General features: G+C 49.0%; 1 protein-coding gene across 1 annotated transcript in view; it reads right to left on the bottom strand.

The window, feature by feature from the left end:
- Nucleotides 1-4,534: 4,534 nt before the first annotated feature.
- The window catches only part of ARK2C (arkadia (RNF111) C-terminal like ring finger ubiquitin ligase 2C), an 88,990-nt gene continuing 70,162 nt past the window's right edge, over nt 4,535-23,362 (bottom strand). Inside the window, exons 2-8 of the mRNA XM_054583859.1 lie at nt 18,136-18,451; nt 16,513-16,623; nt 11,721-11,850; nt 10,181-10,285; nt 9,752-9,847; nt 5,157-5,263; nt 4,535-4,701 (exon numbers count right to left, since the gene is read on the bottom strand). Coding sequence (XP_054439834.1) covers nt 4,584-4,701; nt 5,157-5,263; nt 9,752-9,847; nt 10,181-10,285; nt 11,721-11,850; nt 16,513-16,623; nt 18,136-18,451 — 983 coding nt within the window. The 3' untranslated portion in view covers nt 4,535-4,583. The remainder of the gene's footprint in view (nt 4,702-5,156; nt 5,264-9,751; nt 9,848-10,180; nt 10,286-11,720; nt 11,851-16,512; nt 16,624-18,135; nt 18,452-23,362) is intronic.

The raw sequence follows: 23,362 nt of genomic DNA, 5'->3' as shown, positions 1-23,362 counted from the left end.
TTGTTCAAGGTCACAGGGAAGTTTGCAATAGAGTTGGTCTGAAAACCCCAGCCTCCTCATCTCCAGTCCAAGGCTTGTTCTAATAAATCAGGCTTTTTCGGCTTTCAGATGCTCCTGCTGGTCATGTCCGAAGGGAGCATTCTGGAACCAGAGAGATTCAGAGCCCAGGTGGAGAGAGTGACCTCCAGGGCCCCAGACCTTCCCCAGAGGATGGAGACAGAGGGGGCCGAGGCTGTGGGAAGGGTGAGGGAAGAAGGAAAAACAGGTAAAGGTGGGGGGTCAGGGGCATGAGGGTAGCAAGTGAAAGGATTACCCCAGTCTGCTGACGAGTGCAAATTATATTTATATATGTGCTAAATACAGTCACTATATTGGAGTTCTTCACTAGATCACAGCATACAGAATCAAAGGTTTGCATTTCGTATGGAATGTATCCAAAGAGGCCAGCACCACAGGAGGACAGCTTGCAATCACACACCCTGATAGTTTGGATGAAATAAAGTTCGCGGAATTTTATTTAAATTTTTTTTGTATTCGTAGTTGTTTGTCATCGTACCAATGCATGCAAAGCATTCCACTCCCAGAAACAACGCCAAAATGAGGTAATAGGAGTAATAAAAAAAATTAGTATCCTTTCTAAATAAATAAATTATAATTAAAAATGCAAAACAACTATAAAAATAATTAAATAAGAACCCACGATATCTACAAGTTAGTCATAAATTATGATTGTTAAATATAAGGCATTTAAACTCACAAAACCCTGTAAACTAGCAACGTGCCATGTTTTTTGTTTTTTGTGGTTTTTTTTTTTTCATTTTTGTTTTTCTATCAGCTGAAATCGCTCTAGCATTTGCTCTACGCGCGCGCAGGAGATGAAACACGAGGGGGGGACCTGACAGACGACGTTGCTACAGCCCCACGCGGGGAGTGTGTGTCCCGCCCGCCGGCGGGGGTGGGGGGCTTGGGGGATTTCTTCACAAAAAAAGAAAAATCTGGTGCTTTTTCTTCACCATTGAAAAAACTGTGCTTGTTCATTAGGCGTAAAGAGTTAAGAATACTTGCACGGAGGCCGGGAATATTCGCAGAAGAGGAGCTCGGGTCTTGCCACAGGAGGTGGGCAAGGGCAACAGGGCGCAAGGGGGTCCCAGGGCGCGTGGAGGAGCCCCATGCCCCCGCCCTCTGCCTGAGCAGGCCGGGCTTGTGGCGTTGGTTTCAGTGACCGGTGTCCTCGGTGGACCCACTGCGGCCGGGACTGCGCTGTGGCTAGGAGGCCCAACTTGATCCTGGGGCAGCTCTCGCCCCAGAAGGCACTCATGCGTCTCAGTCAAGAAAGGGTCTGAGTCCCTGGAGTTGAGCAGAAAGGGTAGGACTGGGGCTCTCCCCTCCTGGAGGTGGTGGGGATGAGATGCTGAGGCCTGCGCCTGCCTCTTCTCCACTCTCCAGCCGCTCCCCGGCAGTGGGGGGCGGGGCCTCGAGGGAGCAGAGGCACAGACCCCGGTGCTCTCTTCTCACCCAGACAGCTGCCCCCCTGGAGGAGCAGGGAGGTGCCTGCATCCACATCACCTCCTGTGCCCACCTGCAGGGTAAGAGGGCCCCAAAGAGAGGGGGAGGGGGCGGGGGCTTTAGGATCTACCCCCAAGGCCAGCAGCTGACCTCTTTCCTCCGGGCAGTGCCCACCCAGTCCAGGCAGTGCCCAAAGTTAGGCTGGAGCGTGCAGGGAGCCTGCAGGGAATTGGGAGGAGGAGGAGACCACGTCCCACTCTCAGCCTTGAAAGCAGATGTTGGTGCCCACAGCAAGTCATTTCAACAGCTCAGTTGGCACACAGCTCTAATGACTTGAATGATATATTGATGTTAGGGAGGATCAAAGAATGTGAGTGTGGGAAGAAAATTTAGCAAGCATCCGACCCAACCGCTTTGCGTTACCACCGAGGAAACTGAGGCCCAGTGAGAAGAAAGCAGGTCTCTAGCACTACCCGCTTTGTCAGTGAAGAGCCAAGACTGGGACCCAGGCCACCAGCTCCTGCTCCGTCTGGCCGCTCACTGCCTCCCTCTACCTGCTAGCCTTCCAGACCAGCCTTAGAGAGAACAAGAGCCCAAGACTAAGAGAGGAATGACCTTCCCCAGACCACCCTGCCTACCTGTGGGTCAAAGCAGGGCGGGGAGAATTCCCACCTTCCCGGGGCATCTAGTAACTAGCTTTCCCCAAAGTCCTGACTCAGGAGTAAATACTTTTCATGCTGGTGGGGTCTCTAACCTTTGGCCCTAGAGACACTGTTGGCATCACTGAAAGGAACAGTGTCATGCTCATTGCCATCAACCCTGAATTAGACTGTTCAACATTTTTGCACTAGTCTTTGTGCCTTAACCCCTCGGCTCCACTGTATGCCCCTTGAGGCAGGGATGCCGTCTCCTTTGTCACTGTCTGTCCCAGCACCTGCCTGGCAGGCGCTCAGTAAAGGTTGCTGTAGTCTGAGGACGGTCCTGGAGTAACCCGCCCACCAGAAGCCACTTCCCCCACTATCTGCCTACAGGTGTCCAGAGCAGCCATTCTTCCACCTGACAGCTCCAGTTGTGCTAGAAGGTTCTACCTCAAGCCAAAATCTGCCTCCCAGTCATTTTTACCCATTGGTCATGGTTTTACCCTTGGTAGCAGCAATGCAAACTCCAATTTCCTTAACCTTACAGAATTACTTCATATATGTGATAAATATTCTGCCCCCCACCCCCAGTCTTCTCTTATCAGTATAAGGGCATTAAGACTGGGGCAGGGAGGCTTTGAGGGCAGTGCAAATGAGGAAGGGGAAGAGGGGAGGGGTGAAGGAAGAAAGCAGAATTCCAGCTGAGCTGGTGTTTTCCACCTATAGACAAAAGAAGTAGGGTTAGGATTGGTGAGTTGGTAGAATTTGGTAGTTTTCCCCATCTTCATTCCTCTGTCCTCTCATCTCTCAGCTCCCTTTAAGGTTCAGGAAAACTGTGGGGTAGTGCAGAGAGACATACTGTGTGCTGTCACCCAGAAGTTCCAGGTCTGTCTCTCCTACCACCCTCATCCCTAAACCCAAGGCGGTTCACAGGGGAGACCTTGAATATGTTGGGCAGGTAGTATTAATCCTCACAACATCTAGGTGAGGTAGAGGAAGTGGAAATGGGGATGCACTGTCATTTCTCCCTACTCAAAGGAGAGGGAAACTGAGGCACAGAGAATGAAAGGGACTTGCCCAAGGTTATCAAAGAGTCAGAGAAAGAGCCAGAGGCTAGGGACACAGCGCCTCCCAAACCCAGCCAACAGCGCCTCAGGGCCAGGGCATTCTCCAAGGGACTCCATCAGGATCTGAGCCATCCCAGAGGAAGCTCAAGGTCCTCCTCAAGGCCTGCAGTATTTGGCCTCAGCCTTCGAGTGCTAGCTGAGAGCACTTTGGCCAAGACCAGGTATCCATCACCTATGCTACTTATCCTCATCATCTGGTTCATTTTTTGCATAGGGAGAGAGTGGCCAAATAGCCTCTTTGCAACAGGGCATGAACACAGCCCAAAGGGGGAAGTTGGCATGAGCAGGGGCATCCTGGCTCTGAGGAACCCAGTGGCAACTTCAGTTAAAGGCTGGCCCCTCCCTGGTTCCGTATGGAACCAGGTGGGGGATGGCTGGAGCTAAGTAGATGGGCCCTGGAACTGGGGATCCTTGCTTTGAGACAATTCTCATCTTACCTACTCAAATTCTACCTTCCCAAGCCTGGCTGAGCCCCTCAGAGCCCCATCTAAGACTCCCTTCTACTTCTTCTCCAATCCTTCCCTCTCCCAGACGTCCCCTTCCATGCTCCGTGCATTGTAAACATGAGAAAAACAAAAGCAAAGGGAAAAACCAAAACAGAAAACACAACAAGGGACCCCCCCTCCCGCCTCCCAACCTGGGTGAAAAAAAAATCATCCTTTTTTCATCGTAAACAGGATTTGGCTTTTGTTTTTTCTTTCACTTTTGATTCCTTTTCCCTTTTTCTCTCATAAAGACGGGAAGATTTGGGCTGTCGTTGGTTGGTTCGGTCAGGCACCAAAACAAGAAACTCAATGAGAAATATTTGGTGCGAATTCGGTAATAGCAACATGACCACCACAAGATGACTAGAGCACCACACACAACATTTTTCTTAAGCTAACATGCTCCGGCTGCCATCCACAGAAATAGCTAGAGACCCCTACATGGTTTCTACGTGGTCGAGAGGTATATATACAATCCTTCAGAGGACAGGATTGAGGGGCCGGTCTATGAGCTAGGACCTTCAGGATCACGTTTAGATTCTCAGCAGCGTGGGCCCCCCCTTCCCACCCCTGCTCCGGGCACGGCCAGCTCCCTCCCTCCTGCGCAGCGAGGCAGATGGGGACAGTCACCATTCCAGATGGGTGGGTCCTCCCCCACCCTTCCTTTCCCTCGGACACTGACACCACCAACTCCTCTTTCCACAAAATGTGCTTGCAGGCTTTTCCTCTACGTCAAATGGCTCAGAAGGCAAAGTTTGGCTGCAAGGGCTATGGCCGTGGGGGGACCTGGTGAAGGAAAACGGGGCGTCCACTGGCTGCTTCCTCCCTCAGCTGTCAGCTCCCAGTTGTGTCTCAATGTCCACCCGGCAGATGGGGCATTTCTTGCTCATGGCGAGCCACTGGTCCACACACAGTTGGTGAAAGAGATGCATACACGGTAGGCGCCTGGAAGAGAGGGAGAGAGTAAGACGAAAGGCTGAGGGGAGGGGGTCTGGGGCTGCCCCAGGAACTGAGGGGCACCAGCTACTCCAGGGACCAGGAGATGCACACCCAGGACTGAGGGGGGAGCTCTGCCTGGAAGTGAAGCTGTGGCTGGGCTGGGAAGTCACAGCAGGACGGAGAGCCCCGAAGTCCTCCTTCTCCGTGAGGCCATTTCAGTTCAGCCCGAAACGAAGCCAGGCCAAATCGCAGTCTCTCCTCTTAAACTGAGTATCTATGAGTCCACACCTGCAGGCACCACACATCTAGAACAGTCCACACACCCCTTCCTAGAACAACCAGGAAGCACACTATGAGACACTTGGCGCACACCCAGGTGCACACACACGCACAGGCAAACCCACATGAGCACCAACGCCCACCAGGGAAGGGGGAGGGAACCCAAGCAGCCAGCCTCCTACCTCACATCTTCTCCATCTTCCAGCATAGACAGACAAATTGTGCATTTCTCATCTGTGTCTGACTCCTCCCCCTCATCCTTCTTGCCCTTGCCATCCTGGGGTCTTCTCTATGAGAAGCAAAGGAGGAGCATTTGTTACCAGAAGCAGACTTGCCTGGTGGCCCCTGTCTCACCCACAGCCCTTCCCTCCCTTGCTGCCTCTCCCCCCATCTCCCCCCACAGTGAGGCAGTCAGTCTCTTTTTCAGTTCCTGAGTGCAGCCCAGGCTGCTATGCTCTTCCCAGACCCTTCCTCCTGCCTCCTCTCCAACCCTTTCTTCTTGCTGCAGGATACAGAGGGTTAAAGGCAAGTGAACTTTATTATTGTTGTTCCAGATAATTCACATCCCAGATATAAACTTCATTCTGTCTTAAGAGCTTGGCGTTTTGAAAGGAATTGGGTACAAACGATTCAGTCCTTGGTAAAACGATGGCTGTGCATAAACAGCCTCACCTTTTCTGTTCGCTTTGTTCCTCACACCCTTTCCAACCTAGATCCCTGCCTCCCAGCTTCTCCACTTTCAGGTCCAGCATCTTCACTCATCCAAGCATCCATTCCCCCCCCCCCCCTCCCTCCCTCCCTCCCTCCCTCCCTCCCTCCCTCCCTCCCTCCCTCCCTCCCTCCCTCCCTTCCTTCCTTCCCTCCACTTACTAATGTCTATTCACTTTTTTATATATAACTAGATGAAGGCAAAAATCCTCAGGCTGGTATTAACATCTGTAATTTGTACCACACTGTTATTTTATGTTTTTGGGTTTCTCTCCCTATCCAGAAAGTTCCTTTAAGATGGGCAGTCGTTCCAACATGAAATTAGTCATCATGCAGGCACTCTGTTCATACTTTACTGACTTTAATTGTTCTGTTTTAAACTCTATGATAATTATTTGAAAATAGTTAATGACTATGTGGGCAATTTCAAGTTCTTAGATGGCAGGGACCATGGCTCACTCTTCTTTAGGTATCACCCTGCCCTTGGCCAAGTACGAGTACCTCACTGGTGCTTAATAAATATTCTAGGGAGGAAGGAATGTAATCAGGGAGGGAAACACGCCCACCTTTCATGTTCCTGTCTCCATGCTGGGCCATGAAACTGTCTGACTATACCCATGGGAAGAAAACCAGCCCTTCTCTTCCCTCTCCAGAGATAAGCAGACTTAAAGGTTATTTTGCTAAGAGCAAAATCTGGAGAGTCCCCAGATGAAGGTCACCCAGAGAATGACTATGACCTTGGGGCCAGGCCTAGATGCCGGGTCTCCCCACTCTGGTCCCTGGTCCTAAGCTCTGGAGTTTCTTAGTCTGATTTGTCTGGAGAGAACATACAGTAATTTCCATGCCTTCTGCTCTCTAAGCCTCTCTGTGCCCCTGCACCCCACTGCAAACCAGACCAGGTGACTGCAATAACTTCCCCTAATCCAGAATCCAGAAAATCAGAATTACATTCCTAGACCCATATAATTGGTCTTGGCTTGTGAATATGAATGCAGTCATGATGATATATCTGCCTGCCTAAGAGCCCAGCTGTGCTTGCTGGGGGAGTGGCCTTATTTTAAGTAGCCCTGCGAAAAAAGGGAAGTTCAATAGAAGATACCATTAAGGCTCAACCAACTACTTGCTTATTTTCTATTTTTTCACCATTATTTATGATTTCCTTTTTATAATTAATAATTTTAACTTAACAGTCATACCTTGTTTTACCACATCGAATCTACATTTCTTTGAACCATTCTCTCTTTCCAAAACTTACTCTGTTTCTTACTTGGAGTTTTAATCTTTTAGGTTTTCTGGTTTTTGTCTTTTTTCCCCCATTATCTATGTAACTTTTATTTTAACTTTAACTTTTTTTCACAATTTAATATTCATTTTACTCTTTTGCCCTTACTTTCTCATTTTCATTAACATTCCTTTTCATTTTGATGCTATTGATTTCAATTTTATGTTGTTTTTGTGTCTTTTTGTAATTCTCATTCTTTTTATATTCTTCTATTTGATCATATATTTCTCTGTATTTCTTATTCTTATATCATTACTATTTTTAAAATGTCCTTTTTTGTTTTATATTATTTTACTCTGTTTGAATTTTTAAGGATTTTTTTTTTTACATTTTCTGTGGTTCCTAAACTTTATCATCTCTCATTTTTATTCTTATTGCTTTTTTATAATATTTTATTCCCCTAATTCTCCCTTTATTCTCATAATTTTTTTAGTCTTTGCCCTAGGGTATGTTTATTGATTTTATAGAGAGAGGAAGGGAGACAGAGAGAGAATATTGATGTGGGAGAGAAACATCAATTAGTTGCCTCCTGCACGGGCCCCAACTCGGGATTGAACCTGCAATCCTAGGTATGTGCCCTGACTAGGAGTCAAACCTGCAACCTTTCGGTGTAGGGGATGACACTCCAACCACCTGGCCAGGGCTATTCTCATAAATTTTTAACTCAACTCTTTATCTCATTGATTCAGTCCCTGTTCCCTTTTCATCCTTTGTGTTTGCCGTTTTCCTTATGTCCTCACAGCCTCTCGTGATGATGGCAGGTGGAGTGTGTGGCCCTGGCAGGAGTGAGCACGCCCTGGCCAGGGAAGCAGACGCTCCAGGCTCCTGAACACCTCTCATTCCCTTCCACGATCTCCTCCAACAACTTGAAACGCTCTCTCCAAAAAATGATCATTTTTCCATGCAGGTGAGACTTAATTACTGAAGCACTGTCATTTCCTCTTCTAGCACAATATCCATGCCTGCCACATAGCAGATACTCAAATGTTGGTTGAAATCACTTATGGATAAATCTAGTGCTTCTAGGATGAGGCACATAGACCAAGATCCATGGTTTTTAATGTTGACCCTATGGGTCTAGAATACGTGAGCGTCACACCCAGCAGGGGAACAGTTTACCATTGCTGAGCACTTACCTGGCACTGTGCTGAGCTGTGCATGTGTATTGTCCCACTGAATCTTCAGAGCTACTAATATATCATTCCCATTTTACATTTCAAAAGGACAGGGGAGGGGCCAGAAAAGCCAAGTAAGTTGTCCAGAGTTACACAGCTGTTAATGGTGGTTATTGACTGAATGTGTTCTCCCTCCGAAATTTAGATATTGATGTCCTAACCCCCAATGTGATGATATTAGGAGACGGAGGCTTTGGGAGGTGGTTAGTTTTGATCAGGCCACTAAAATGAAGCCCCATGATGGGATTAGTACCCTTTTAAGAAGAGAAAAAGACATCATAGCTTCCTGTCTCCTCGTGTGAAGACAAAGCAAGAAGGTAGCCATCTACAAGCCAGATCTGCCAGTGCCTTGATCTTGTCTTAAATGTCACCCAGGCAATGGTATTGTGTTATAGCTGCCCAAACTGAGTGAGGCAGTAGTAAAACTGTCTGATACCTACACCTACTGCTCACAAACACTATATCCTAGGGCTGTATGACGAGTTAAAGACAGGCTCTGGTTTGACCGCAATGAGCATGTTCCTGCTCTAAGTTTCTCAGTGCTTGTCAAGCTTTTAATTCTTAAATTTTTTAAAAAGTTATTTGTTTTCATATCAGACTTTATTTTTTTGCCCTATTGTTTGTTACACCTGTCAAATGAGTAATGATACACTATTATTAACTGAAGCATCTTAGTTTACTCTTTGTTTTAAACAGTCTGATGGGTTTTGACAAATGCACATTGTCATGTGTCCGCCATTACAGTATCATACAAAATAGTCACACTGCCCTAAAAATCCCACGTGAATTATCTATTCATTCTTCCCTCCTTCTTCTGAAGCCTCTGGCAATAAATGGTCTTTTTATTGTTTCTAGTTTACAGTATTCAGCTGTTTCAGGCTGGCTTCTTCCACTTAGTAACATGCATTTCAGGTTCCTTCATGTTTTTTGATGGCTTACTAGGTCATTTCTTTTTATCAGGGAGTAATATTCCATTGTATGGATGTACCACAGTTTGTCCATTTACTTACTGAGAGACATCATAGTTGCCTCCAATTTTTTTAAAATTTAATTGAAAAAAAATTTTAACTCAGATTTCTGGCTTCTAATCCTATCTCAGATTTCTGGCTATAACTCTGGAGAGTCCACCTCTGTAGGCTTAGGATACAACCTGTGAATCTGTGGCTTTAAAAGCTCCCCTGGTGATCCTGATGCTTAATAAGAATGGAAGACATTGGTTTTGAAGCCTTGTTTGCCTATGTGTCCACATGTGAGACTGGAGTTGGAATTCTTTCCAACACAAGTCTTAGCCTTAGGTGCAGGTGCTCCCCATGCTCAACCCACTCCGATACTCACATTCATCTCCCTGTACACCTTCCTTATGTATCTACTCACAAGTCTGCATGCATACACGTAGCCAGCCTCCTCCCAAACTGTTGGGAAGGTGCCATCTCCCCACCTGGTCACACCTGGCAGAGGCAAGGGAGAAGACCCTGGGAAGGTATCGCAGCTTCAGAGCGTCTAACCAGAGCAAAGACTTCTAGATTTTGGACTTTGCCGCAAGTCAAAGTCAACTAGACACCTTCCCCTACCGTCACCCTTACTATGCAGGCTGGCCTGCTGGCTGACTCACCTTCTTGTACTTGTGAGGGAAGGTGAACCTCTCGATGGTGTTCTGTACGGCTCCCCGAGTCACATTCCCCAGCCTGTCCTCGAGCTGCAGCAGCTCCTGCAGAGAAAAAAATGTGGACGTGGGTACTCATGTGCAAAGGCATACACACACAGGTGGTAAGGGAGAGAGGCACTGAAAGATGTTAGCAGGAAACACTCACATAGCCATCAAGAAGAAGTTGTCTCAAAGACTTAAATATCTCTACTCCCTCTCTTTTGCCCTCTCCCTCTCAACCCAAAGGCTCGCCCTCCCCCACCCATGCCCGGCCCACCAGCAGGGGAATAGGAGAGAGAACACAATGAATGGCAATGATACATGAGGATGGCTTCTCCACCAACCCCACTGGAGCCAGGCTGGCAGAAGGATTCCCAGACAGAGAGGGCGGCGTACCTCGTAGCTCTCCCGCACGGCAGAGGTGTGTCTGCTGGGGTTCAGTCCCTGGAGAGCAAGGAAGTGAAGCTGAGGGTAAGGGTAGTTTCGGATTTCATGGACGACCTGTTGGGGAGAAAATTCCTCAGACAAGATTCAAGGCTCCATGAGCCCAGCATCCAACTCTTCCTCCCATGGCTTCCAATGTGCACACCCTGAGAAACTGTGGGCAGAAGCGCCATTTTACCTGCTCCTGGGTCTCCTGTACTCCTCAAGAACCAAGCCTGCGCTGGACCAGGCCCGGAAAGAATAACTAAATCAATAAAGTAACGCCTAACCTGATGGGACATTGGTTTCATGCCAGGCACTGTCCTAAGCCCTTCCGATAACTAACAAATTTAATGGTCTCATCTAATTTGCACTGCGGATGCAATTACTATCCCCACTTCCCTGATAGGGTAAATGAGACACAAACATTAAGTAAGGGGCCCGAGCTATGCAGCCAAGTCACAGAACCACAATTTTGAGCCCCGGCAGCTGGGGGTTGAGTGAATTGCCTTCCCCTCGACTCCACCCTGCCTGACCAGGGTTGGGTATATGAGGGCACAACATTTATGGGGGCACCCAAAGACAAAGAGTATTTTAATGCGATATTTTTTTAAAGTCAAAATGACTGTAAAAAATCTATAATGAGCAAAATGACAACATTTTAAACAAAGACAAGATCTGCCCCTGCCCTCGCCTGGCGCTGCCTCCCCCCGCACCCTGACGCAGGGAGAGCCAGATGGCCAAGTGTGCAGCCCAGCTCCTCATCTCGCTCTCTGCACGGCCCTGGCCTGTTACTTAGCCTCTCTACACCTCGGTTTGCCAACTTGTAAAATAGGGGTATTACCCTTCCGTGAGGGGATACTGAGAGGTTTAAATGAAATAACTCCTGTAAAGTGCTTAGAACAGTGCCCTGTATGTAGTAAGTGCTCAATAACATTAGCTTTTATTTTCAGGAAATGGTGCTTTCTAACAGGACCCAGAGGACCTCAGAGCTGACAGGACTGCCGAGGTCACTCGCCCATGCCCCTCATGTTACAGAGAACGAGACTGAGGTGCTGAGCGGGCGAAGGCAGGAGCAAAGGCTGGCAGGCAGGAGGTATGCTTTGGGGCAGCCATATGAAGAAGCTGCCTGGGGATAAGATTTTTGATCTTTTGCTTTAATGGCACATCTTCACCTTCGTTCCATGCAGTTTGCAATGGCCCAAACCCGACCTGATCCTTCTGCAGTCCCAACACCTGCAGAGAGAGAAGCCCCGCCCCCTGCAGAAAGCAGATTGGCTCAGCAGGCCAGGCCCGAGGGCCACCCTAGTCTCTTTTGTTCTTCACACCCCTCCTGTGAGCTGGGCCCCAGGGAGCAGGACCCAGGGTGCAAAGAGCAGGACACAACAAGCAGGACTCACGGAGGAGGACGCAGGAAGCAGGACCCAGGGGAGGTGCAGGCCTCAGCCCACTATGTCCCCCAACAGGCAACAGGGAGTTGGTCTCCTGGCAGAGCCCGCCCCCCCCCACTCACCATTTGCGTGGAGGAGGAGTTTCTGGGAAAGTGGTGCATTCGAGGCGTCGCTAGGTAATGCTGATAGTGCTGTGGGATGGGCCGCACCTGGAACTGAGCAGGACTCAAGCCGGCGTCCACACTGAGATCCCTGCAGGGACACGGCCACAGGAGCCACAGGTAGGTGACTCAGCCATCAGGTTACAGAAGAGACCTCAGACATCAAGCCCATGGTGGAGAACCAGAGTCACAAACTGCCAGAGCTGCAAGGAACTGGACATCAGCTCGCCCGTCCCCTCTTGTTATACAAACAGAAAGGAGACTCGGAGAAGAAAAGATTCTGCAAGGTCTGGAGGGGCCAGAACAGTCAACACCTCATACGGCTTCTTGATGCTAGTGCACTTAAGCACCCTCCCAAAACACAGCCCACCCCCGAGAGAAATGCTAAAAGAAAAATCCAAATAGAGTTGGTCAGGGATTTGGGGCCAAGACAAGGTCCAAGTATAGCAGAGGGGGCAGCAGAAGCCACAGTTCAACCATTTGGAGAAAACAAGAGAAGAGGAACCTCAACAGCTGTGAGACAGGACAAGTTGTCCTGGACCACCCCACCCCCACCCTCCTCCTGAAAGTAGAGGAAAATTTATTTTACTTAAAAATCAATCAGTTACTGCAACTGGAAAGGAACCAAGTCTCCTTGGGAAAAGGGCTACTTCCAGGTCTGGAGCATGAAATGTGCAAAATGAGATTGAATAAAACATTTTGTCATAACTGAAAGCAAGGCAGTTATCAAACATGGTCACGGTCATGTCAAAACCTTCCTGAAGGGGTTGCAACTGGCCAGAGTTTGGACAATTTGCACATCCACGGGCACAACTGCAATAGATTGAAACATGTCAAATAGGTACCAATCCATGAACAGGAAATGACGCTAAAGAAAGTTGTCTTTCCTTTGAAGGATGCTAGGGAACCACCTCCTCACTTTGAAAACTAGCAAATGAATGGGGAAAAACAAGCATTTATCTTGCCTTTCTTCTATTAACTGTACTTCAGGGTAACCAAGTAGTTAATGAAGGGAGATTTCTCTTTATAAAAGTTTTCTAGCTAATAAATGAGTAAGGAATGATTGAATTATATGTCTCCTTTTTTGAGTATCCCAAAGAAATAAAGGATCTTGCAGGCAAAGATCATCAATTGCTACTAACACCTCAGAAGGAGAGATAACCAGCTTCCTTCTGGAAAAAACACCTTTAAAGTATGTTTGCCAAAACATAAGAGCCAAACTTAAATCTGTTCAAGCCTTGATCTACGTGCCAGTTTATAGGGAACACAGGAAAATGGAGAAGATTGTAAGTGATAGCACCAGAGTATGACCAGCAAGATCCAAATAACCGGAACTACAGACAAAAATACTGATTTCTTCAAATATATATATAGTATTAAAGGAATTTCTGCTTCCAGCCATGATAAATTTATAATATAATGTACATATTCTTTTATTTTCTACATTTATTAGCCTGGATCCCTGGAACAACTCTTAATGAGTATGTCCTTTGAGAGATGAGTCAAACTCTTGGAGCCAGTTAGAAGCAAACTTAGAAATTCACTAGTCCAGCCCCCGAGTTTTCGGACCCACCTGAGGCCTGAAAAGGGCAGTGCCTTATCCATGGTTCTGGGCTAGCCAGTCATGGCCCCCTGGGTTTCTGAGCCTGGCCTGAGCTTACTCCATGACCTGACTCGGCATAGGAGTTCCACAGGGCACCCTCATGAGGCTGTAGCTCTGACCCTTGGCATTTACCCAGCAGTCTCAGGAAACCCAGCAGGTTCAAAGCAGCAAAGAGACATTCAGAGAATTCTACCAAGCAAAGTCCTAAGGAACAGGGAACAGAGTTGCCCCAGCTCCAAGAAGCCTGACTAGAGAAGCAAAAGGCACATTGGCCTTCAGCTGAGAGGGATGATCTGCCTGGGTTGGGCCTGGGAGGGCTCTGGCATTCCCTCTTATCATCTCATCGGAAAATTCCTTCCTAAACCCAGGACCCCTGAACAGGGGATGCTGCCCAGACCCTAAAGGAGCCTGGGTGGGGACTTGCCCGAGGAGACATCCTCCCCTAGAGAAGCAGTGCCTGCCACCTTCCTGCTGTGGCCACCAGCCTGTCAGAACCTGGCTGAGTTCTGAAAGGGGTACAAACACCCAAAAGGCCTGAAGCCTCCGAGTTACCCAGAAAGCTGTCCTGGAGATTCCTCGTGGACACTGTCTCAAAGCACAGCTTTTATCAGTTTATGTGTCTAAACATCAAACTGAACTTTGTCTTCCACTGGCAATGGCCTTGGCTCATGGAGTAGCCTGGTTGCTCTGCGAACCCTTAGGTTCTTCACACAGAGCTTGCTCCAAAAGTTTGAGTGACAAGGCTTTGCTGAGGCAGAGCTGCCTGCAGGGGAAGGACAGGAGGAGGTCCCTGTCCTCCATCTACCCTCCTCTCCGGGTCCCAGGTCCCCAGAGGCCTCTGCCTGGGCAGGGCTGGGATTGGGTGGTAGTGCAGGGTGCACTTTACGCTGGGGGTCAGAGTTGGAGCCACAAAGCCAGGACTAAGTCACAGAGAGAGCGTGATGAGGAGGGAGACAGTGGAGTGGTAGCTCAAGGTCAGGGTTAGGTGGTTGAGCCTGGGCCAGAAAGGCAGCATGCATCCTGGCCGAGAGAGGCTGCTTGGGGAAAAGGCCTGTGACTGGACAAGGGCAGCTGCGGTGTCTCAATTCCTGGAATGATTTAGAGCAGAATGCAGTGGTTTCTGGTGGTTCTCTTAAGGAAAGCGGGCGGAGGTGTTACAAGCACACCCTCCCCACCTCCTCCCTCCCAGGGCCCCTTGCCGGGGCGGAGACTAGCGCCTCCTATAATTCATTTCCTGCCATCTCATTTCCACACAGCATTTCTCCTGGCAGAAGAGGCCTCCCTGGAAAAGAGCGGCAGGATGCCATTGGCATGATCACAATTACAGAAGGCCCCTTGTCACAGGAGGCCAGCCCCCGCTGGAGCAGGGCTAATTACAAGGGAGGAGAAATTGTCACCTCCTCCTCTGGAAAAGGCTTCCTACTTGAGAAGTGGGAAAGAACAGGGACAAAGGGCCTAGGAGTGGGCTCAGGTGGGATCAGCGCAGGGACCACCCAGCATTCCCTGCTGGGGCACGGACCAGCCTCAGGAGCCCATGTTAGACAAACAGGGGCCAGGAACAGAGTGACTAAAACGAGTGAGAAGGGCAAGGAGATTTGACTAAGTAAAGAACGTGGCCAAGACTAAGGCTAACGCCTGCACTGCTCCTCCTGACATCTCTCCAGGACAGTTCTCACCTGTGTCACCTGTCCAGTCCCACTTGTCACGTTGGACCCTGTGTGTTTGTTCAGATCGCTCAGCTATATGCAAGGGCCCCGGGTGCTCCATGTGGACTGGATTGAATTAAATTGGATTGACTTGATGCTGAGGGACAGAATTCAATCCAAACTGCAATTAAATCTTCCTGATTTGAATCTGCTAATTAGAAAAAGGCTGGGCTGAAGTCAGGCTGTCGGCGCCGCGCAATCTATCTTTAAAGGGAGTGTTCGATTTAACAGCGTGTACCTGAGAACCAGCAGGGGCCGGGGACAACAGAACAAGTTAAAACAACTATTTCTTTCACTCGGCAGCACCTTTCACCATCAGTCAACCGGAACTATTCTTTTGAATCATTCCTAGGTGTCCAGTCCTAGGATGCTCCCACATCAGCCCTTGACTGAGCCAGTCTGTGTGACTAAATGGCTGAGAAATGATGCAACTGTACGCCTGTTTTGTTTAATAGTCCATCCTTGCCACCGAGGACCTTCTGGGTTTTTGTATGTTTGTTTCTACATTCTTAACAAAAAAAATTTTTGACCTCAAAGTTGCAAGAACAGCACAAAGAATTCCTGGAAAGCCTTCACCCAGATTCCCCAAGTATTAACATTTTACTATTTACTGCATTTCTCTTTCTCTCTCTCCCTCCCTCTCTCCACCCCCGTCATACACACACATGCGCGTGCACGCACGCACACACGTTCATAGATTTTTTTTTTTCTGAACTATTTAAAAATAAGTTGCAGGCATGATGCCCTTCACTTCTACTTCAGGATACTGCACGTCTTTTTCAAGTGTTTGGGTGTTGAGATCCAGCCTGGGTTTAGATCAGCCCTCTCCTGAGCTAGAATCAGATGGCCTGGTGCAACCAAGGGTCCAAAACCAAGCAACACGACATCCCAGGGCGACAAAGACCAATGTCCCAAGTGCAGGAAATTGCAGGAAGACTTCACAGGGGCCCACTGCCTTCACCGCCCTCAATCTCTCTCCCCAGCTTCTCAGGGGAGTCCTCACTTCAAATCTGGCTGGCTCTGCCTCCTTGTGGGCATACCCTGGCTGTTCCCTGTGGATTCCTTGAGGTCCACCCTCTCCAGGAAGCCTTCCCTGACTATCCTAGCTTCTGAGACTCTTCTTTCTGCCCTCCTCCCAAGAACCACCGGTTCCTAGCTTCACTGAGCTTAGAAAATGTTTTATATTTCTGCCCCCACCTCCCCTGCAAGAGCATGAGACCTGATCCCTAGTCTGGGCACATGGGCACCCAGCCACATCTGAGCCAAATGCCAGAACCAGGACCAGTGGGGGGCCATATGTCCCTGAGGGTGACTGGGGACAGGGGCAAAGGCTGGAGCTTGAACACCAGGCCTCCTGCATTATTCAGGTGAAAGGCACAGGAACTCCATGGATCAGGCAAGACCCTCCCCCCTCCCGCCTCCCCCAGGGACCCCAAAAACTCACCAGTCAGTGCCCTCAGCCAGATATCTGGGCTGAGGTGTCTGGAGTTGGTGGCCGAAGTCGAAGCTGGGGTGGAGTCGGTGGGGGTGGACAGACACGCGCTCCTGACTCCGCCTGCACCGGAAGGGAAGGAGGGTCCATGGTGTCTGGGCTGCCCAGGACCAGCCCAGCGCCCAGGAGCTCTGAGCGGCCCCAGCCAGCCCCCAGAGCAGCGGGCTTTGCCCCCTTTCCCAACTCTGAGGAGGTTTCCCAGCTGGGCAGCAGCCAATAACTCCGACATTCCTGCTCTCTCTGGCCACCCACTGGGCCAAGGCCTCTTCCTGAGTTTGTCTGTAGCAGGCCACCTGCCCACCCAGGTGTCTGTCTCCTCTGCTCCTTCTCCTACTCCCTTTGTCCTTGCTTGGCTGTCTTCAAGACACTTAAATCTGCCTCCTGCAGGCTCTCCCACCTCTGTGCACCCTGTCTTCCCACCATGCTCTTCTCTCCTTCACCCTCCTTCACACTCTGCTCAGCTTTTACAGCCCAGGTCAAAGCCACCTCCTTCTGGAAGGCCTCCCTGAACACTCCAGTCATGGTGACCTCTCCTCCCTCTGACACTCACCTACAACACCCCCCTTTCTGCCCCAGGCACCCAGCCCCTATCGTTATGGATGGTTATGGCCTTAGACATCATCTAGTCCCGAGGTCCTCCAAGTGGGCTCCCAGCACCTCTGCGAGTCCCTTCCTACGGCTTGTGAGCTCAACACTATTTTTATGAGAATATTATGATGTTCTTTACTTTTTCATTCTCTCACAAGTGAACATTTGTGACATGTAATTCTGCAACAGAAGCAGACACGAGAACACAGCTGTCTTCTATTAAGCCAGGCATTAAAGAGATTTGCAACTATGTTTTAAAAAGGGGGCATGGGGGGGGTCACTCTTCTTACCACATTAACATATAGCTATTTTTCAAAAACATTCTACTGGTATTCACATATAAAGAGTTCATTGTTGTTATTTTACATTGAATAAGTAATTTTTAAAATTTCTCTTTTAATTTTTAATAAAGTAAAATATCAAGTCATAACTGTAAACACAGGAGCTGGAGCATCACAGGTTCAACTCTTTCTGTTGACAGCTGAGGCTCATGCGGGGAAGTGATTTGCCAGGGATCACCCTGCCCCCACTCACCCTAGCTCATTCAGGCCATTTGATTAGTGTTGTCTACCTTTCCTTTCCATCTGCGTCATAGCTGGTCTCTCCAACCAAACCAGGGGCTCTGAAGGCGGGATTGAACCAGCCATGACCTTTAATATTCCTTACAGATCTTGGGTTTTAGAGCCAGGTGATTATGAAGCTAGTGGGGACCTAACGGGTCCTCTGTCAAATATTTCACAACGTGCAAAATACCACTGTAAGCATCACTGACCACTAGTTATCCAGCTCCTGTCCCAGGGCCTGGGCAATGTGTCAGGAACACACACTGGCCACAGAGGGAGCCCGGGTGGGGACAAGGCAGCCCTCACTGCTTCAAATGAACAACTCCAACTGGAGCAAAAGCTGCCTCTGCACAGACCCACTTAGTGACTGCGGTCCTACCCTAGGCCCCGCCCCCGCCCCCCACCCGCCCTAGAAAACACCCACCTGGGGTGCGAGACCAGCCTGCGGTGCTGGGCTTCCAGGAGCTGCTGCTGCAGGAGGTATTGCTGGTGCAGGGCCTGAGGTAGGAAGGAGGGACCTGTGACGTCCTGGAACTGCAGGGTGGGCAGCGGGGTCAGCGACTGGTGCAGGGCGCCGCTGTGCTGGTGGGCCGGGGCCATGTGGGCGCTGAGGCCCGGCTGCGACTGCACGGGGTGGGCCAGGGGGAAGTCGGGCGCGAGCTGCTGCGGCTGTGGGGGGCCCAGGTGGAAGTGGCGGCAGGAGGTAGCGTGAGGATGCTGAGACCTTTGAAAGGGGGCACCTGGAGAAGCAAGGGCAGAAAGAAGACTCCTTGAGGACCGGCACTGCGCCCCTCCCCCACAGACCCCTCATCGCCCGGGAACACCCTGCAGCTGGCGAAACTCAAGACCTTCATTAGAACACAGCAATCTCATCACTTTTATACCATATGGTCATCTTTAATGCTGCCAAGAAAAGGCCTTGTGCCTTCTGCGTGGGAGGAGAGATGGGTGCTTTCTTTAATGAACAGATAAGCATCATTTAAAAAATTAACACAGTTGTGATAAGAGTTTTAAGGTCCTTGAGGCTGATTGGCTTTCTTGAATTAGACTCCTCCCATGCAACCTCTTGACCTCTCTACCTTTTCTAATAGATGCCACATAGAGAACCCTGAGCCCAGCCTCGCCAAGCTCTGTACTTCACCAAAGCCTCGGCTAGCTAGGACCCAGCCCACAGGGAGCCCTCATTTCCAGACAGGAAACAACTATAAGTTGTTTTCCATGCAGTTTTTTTTTTGGGGGGGGGAGGCTAACTTTTTAAATAATAAATAATAATTAAACAATGCGTTATAATATTATAATTTATTTAAAAGCAACCATTTCTAGGAATAAGTTGGGCTCAGCCAACATTTACTCGAGTCTCCATTACTTTTCTAAATAAAATTGACTTTGGTAACAAGCAAAGATGTAGCTCTTGTCCCTGGAGTCTCCAGTAAGGCCAGGAAGAGGAGTTGGCCCCTCAGGAAGCTCTGCAGGGGCTTCCTCAGAAATAGGTCTATTCCTGACCAAAGGAATAGAGAGCAGATAAAGAGACAAGGGCAGAGAGAACAGAAGAGGTGACATCAGCAGGCAACAGATGTCAACAGATGTCTTGAAGATGGAAAGCAGATGGAAGAATCAGCAGAGCTGAGAAATCAGAAACCAAGCTCCAACTGAAGGGGAGGACAGTCAACAAGACAGGGGACAGATTTTGCCACACGTGCTGGAAGGGTCAGGAGTTGGAGGCAGTGGCCACTGTGGAGCTGAGAATGGGAAGGCGATTTGAGCTTGTACGAGGAGCACTTCTGCCTGAGGCTCCTCCTGTCACCCCAGCATGATGTGGGGAAATTGAGCCAGAGAGGCTGCGGTAAGAGGAGGGCAGGGCGCTGCACCATGCTCCAGCTGTGGGGTTAGGTGATCACCTATGAATGGTTCTGTGGAGACCCCTGCCCCCTTCTGCCACTTGGTTCTGAAAGAACTGTCACCCAGGTGCCCCTTCCCTGCACCTGCCATAGCCCTGGACTGGAAACTGGCCCCAGAAAGAGCACTACAGATTCTTCTGGTGGGGAGTACCCAAGAAAACGGCTGGGCCTCCAGCTGGCCACTCTATAGTGAAGCCTGTAAGTTGAAAATCCATACATACAACTTCTGGCAGATGTTAGTGACCTATTCTTCAATGTGAACAGACAGCCCAAGGGGGACCAGTCTCTTGGGGAAGATTACAAAGTGAAAAGAGAGAATATACAATATAAAAAAAAATAAAAGAAGAAGAAGAAGAAGAAGAAGAAGAAAGGAAGAAAAAAGGAAATGAACTCAGAGGAACTGAAGTAATGCAAGAACCAGGAAAAAAACAAATTTTAAAACATTATCCTCAATCTCTTCAGAGAAATAAGATGCTGGATCCATGGGGGTGGGGGTGGGGGGCGGGGGAGTTGTTCTTTTAAAAGGAGCAATGAGAAAACAAGAGAAGAGCTCTTGGAAATTAAAAATATAAGAGTGAAGTCTGAAATTCAACAGAAGAAACACTGGGAAAATTTCCTGGGTAGTAGAACTAGGTGATAGGAACTAGGAGAAAAAGGAGACAAACATTGAAGGATCTGGTCAGAAAATTCCACATTGACTAGTAAGAGAGAAAGAACAAAGGAAACACCAGGGAGAAAATTGTGGAAATTTACCAAAAAAAATTACAAAATTACAAAAAAATTTTTGTAAAAAATTACCAAAAAAATATTCCCCCGAAGTGAAAGTCTGGGTTTCTAGATAGAAGAGGCCTCTGAGTGCTAGGAAAATAGAAGGGGGAAGAGCCCCACACCAAAGCACCTGACTGTGAAACGTCCAAACAGTGGGGGCAAGGCAATGATTCTAGCACCTTCCAGAGAGAAAACAAAAAGGGGCCACACAAAGGGTCAGGAAGCAGAATTGCAAGAGAGTTTTCAAGAGCAACAATGAAAGCTTAAAAACAGTAAAGCAATTGCCTTGAAGATCATGGCGGGGGGTAGGGGTGTTAATCTAGAATTCTATGCCCAGCCAAACTATTAACCGAGTGTGAGAATAGAATTAAAGCCATTTTCAAACATGCAGGGTCTCAAAAAAATCAACCTTCTTCAATCAATGCTTGCTTGGCACCCTTTCTCAAAGAAACCCTGAGAGAGGAGCAAAGCTATTGGGGGGTGGCCCCCAAGACAGGCGAGCTTTCCCACACACACAGCTGCTCCAGCAAGCATTTTAGGGGGAGCAGAGGGTGGGAGCTCCGAGCGGGTGTGGCGGGGGAGATGGAAACGAGAGGGTTACCGATGCAGTTGGCCACATGAAAATCATATTTGGAGGAATTTTACAACTTCATAGAGAATTTGGCAAGAATCTGTAAAAATGTCGCAGAAAGCAAGGCAGCACCCCACCCCAAAAATGAGGTAATTGTGACCTCCAGAAAGAGAAAAGGTTGTGCAAGAAAGTATAACTGTTATGAACTACTTGGTTCATCAGTGAACAGTATTTGATATTAATAATAAAACAAACACTAATAAACCAAAGAACAGAAAAGGACATTTCTTCCAAAATAAGAAGAAAATGGCCAATGTCAAAATTGGAAAATCAACAAAAAGCGGCATAAGAACTTGTTTAGACATTTACTGAGTAACTCATATGCCAGGGAGTGCATACCCAGAGAGGAGCTGAAGCGCCAAGCTTCAGGGAACAGCCCTGGGGCGGGAGGTCAAGGGGCAAGCACTCACTGTTTTACTAAATGTCTTATGGGCTGTTCAACTTTGTAGATGACATGCATGTCATTGAGAGATTTTTTTAATGTTTTAAAAATAAATATTTGCAAAACAAAATAAAAATAGTTTCTGACTGCCCTCAAGTGAGCCAGAAAAGAATTCTCTAGAACCTTAATTCCCACAAGCATTCTGGATAAGTAGGGCGTCTCAGCCTGGTGAATTCTGGTTTCCATGAGTCCAGGGGCTGTGGCCTAATCAAGTAGGTGAGAGGCACGCCGCTAGCCTGATAGCAAAGCTCCACCCTCCTGATCCCCACTAACCCACGAAGGCCCCCCCCACCCCGAGCCGTCCACGTTGGTCTCCTCAAATCTCTAGGCATGCCATGCTCATTCCCACAAGGGCCTTTGCTCACGTCTGCCAGCTGCCTTCTCCATCCAAAAAGGTCACCTCTGAGCTCTTTTGAAAATGCCTCTTCCGCCCACCAGCCCCGGGGGACGACGCCCTTCCCTTCCGAGTTCCCGCAGAACACCTTGTCTGCGCCACTCGCGGGGCGACTGGCAGTGGCTACCCTGAGCTGCTTCTTCACACTGGCCACCCCCAGCTGGCTCAGCTCTGTGCCTCCCTTGGAGCTAGCATTCAGTAAAGACCTGGTGGGCTGACTGCTGGGGCGACTGAGCAAAACACAGGGGCCCACAGGGATGGATGTACTAGGGCAGGTTGAAGTCAAGCTGGATCGAAACTGAAGGGGACGGGGAGTGGCAAGGAGGGCTCGGTGAACTCTGGGTTTTAAAGCTGTGGCTTGGCAGATAGAGGTCAGGGGGGCCAGCCAGGCGCCCTCCCCCTAGGGCACTGGTGGAGTGCCTCTCATCGCCAGGAAAAGCAGGGACATCTCTTCCACAAGGCCCTTCTGCCACAAGGGTGCCACCGTGCGAGGCGGAGCCTGCAGCTTTGTATGAAGGCTATTTAGAAAGAGGACTGGCCGAGGCCCCTGGCCCAGAGGAGTGCCGCCGCTGCCCTGTAGCCTGTGCTCTGCGGGGCATGCCCCGGGAAGTGGGAACAGGTGCCCTCTCTCCAAAGTGGGCAGCAAGAGAAAGGCGAACAGAAGTGTCTATTTGTTCCATATCATTCCAGGCGATCTCCACCTGCAAAGGTCTTTTTTTAATTTATCTTTTTACTTTAATTTTTCAATTTAATCTTTATTGTATTTTTCCATTACCATTTAGTTCCCTTATACCCCCTCCCCCCAGCAATCACCACGTCGTTGTCCATGCCCGTGAGTCCTTTTTCCTTTTTGCCCAATCCTTCCATGTCCTCACTTCCCCCCACCCCCTACACACCCAAGCTGCCATCCGCAAAGGTCCTTTAACTTCCATTTTGGGACTCTGTTTCCCCTCCCCGTCACCTCCATCCCCAGCGGATTCTCAATCTCAGCTCCCTTCTCAGAAGGGAGCCGAAGCCAGGAGAGGCCCATGCAGGGATGCCTGCCTCTCCACAACCCTCTGTCTGTGGGGTCATGAAAGCAGCAGATAATTGCTGCTCTATTGGCCTCTGAGACCACAGGAGTGAAGGCCTAAGGGTGGAATATCTGGGCCCATGAAAAGCCAATGATCAGTGACATCTGAACAACATTTATGTCCAAAATGCCCCCATCAATAGACAACCTACTGTTGATTCCCATTAGAGTCACTCCATTGGGTTAACAAATAATCTCCGTAGGATATGGGGATTGACTGAGGGAAGGGAGGTGGCGGGGCTAAAAAAAATAACAACAATCTCCAGATGTCCCCGATTATACCATCCATTTATTTCCCCAGGGCTGAAATGCCATGGACTGCAAGGTTCACCATGCGCTAAGTAATGTTTTTAGGGAGTGGGGAGAAGGAAAGATCTCTCAGAAACAAACAAAATAACACACCAAAGAAACACAAGTGTAAGGCACACATTTGTTTCAGAAATGAG

This window comes from Pteronotus mesoamericanus, unplaced genomic scaffold (assembly GCF_021234165.1).
Source record: "Pteronotus mesoamericanus isolate MK-2021 breed Mesoamerican mustached bat unplaced genomic scaffold, CSHL_Meso_final contig_74, whole genome shotgun sequence".
NCBI lineage: Eukaryota > Metazoa > Chordata > Mammalia > Chiroptera > Mormoopidae > Pteronotus > Pteronotus mesoamericanus.
The sequence above is the reverse complement of the archived record's forward strand: the minus strand, read 5'-3'. Positions and strand labels throughout refer to the sequence as shown.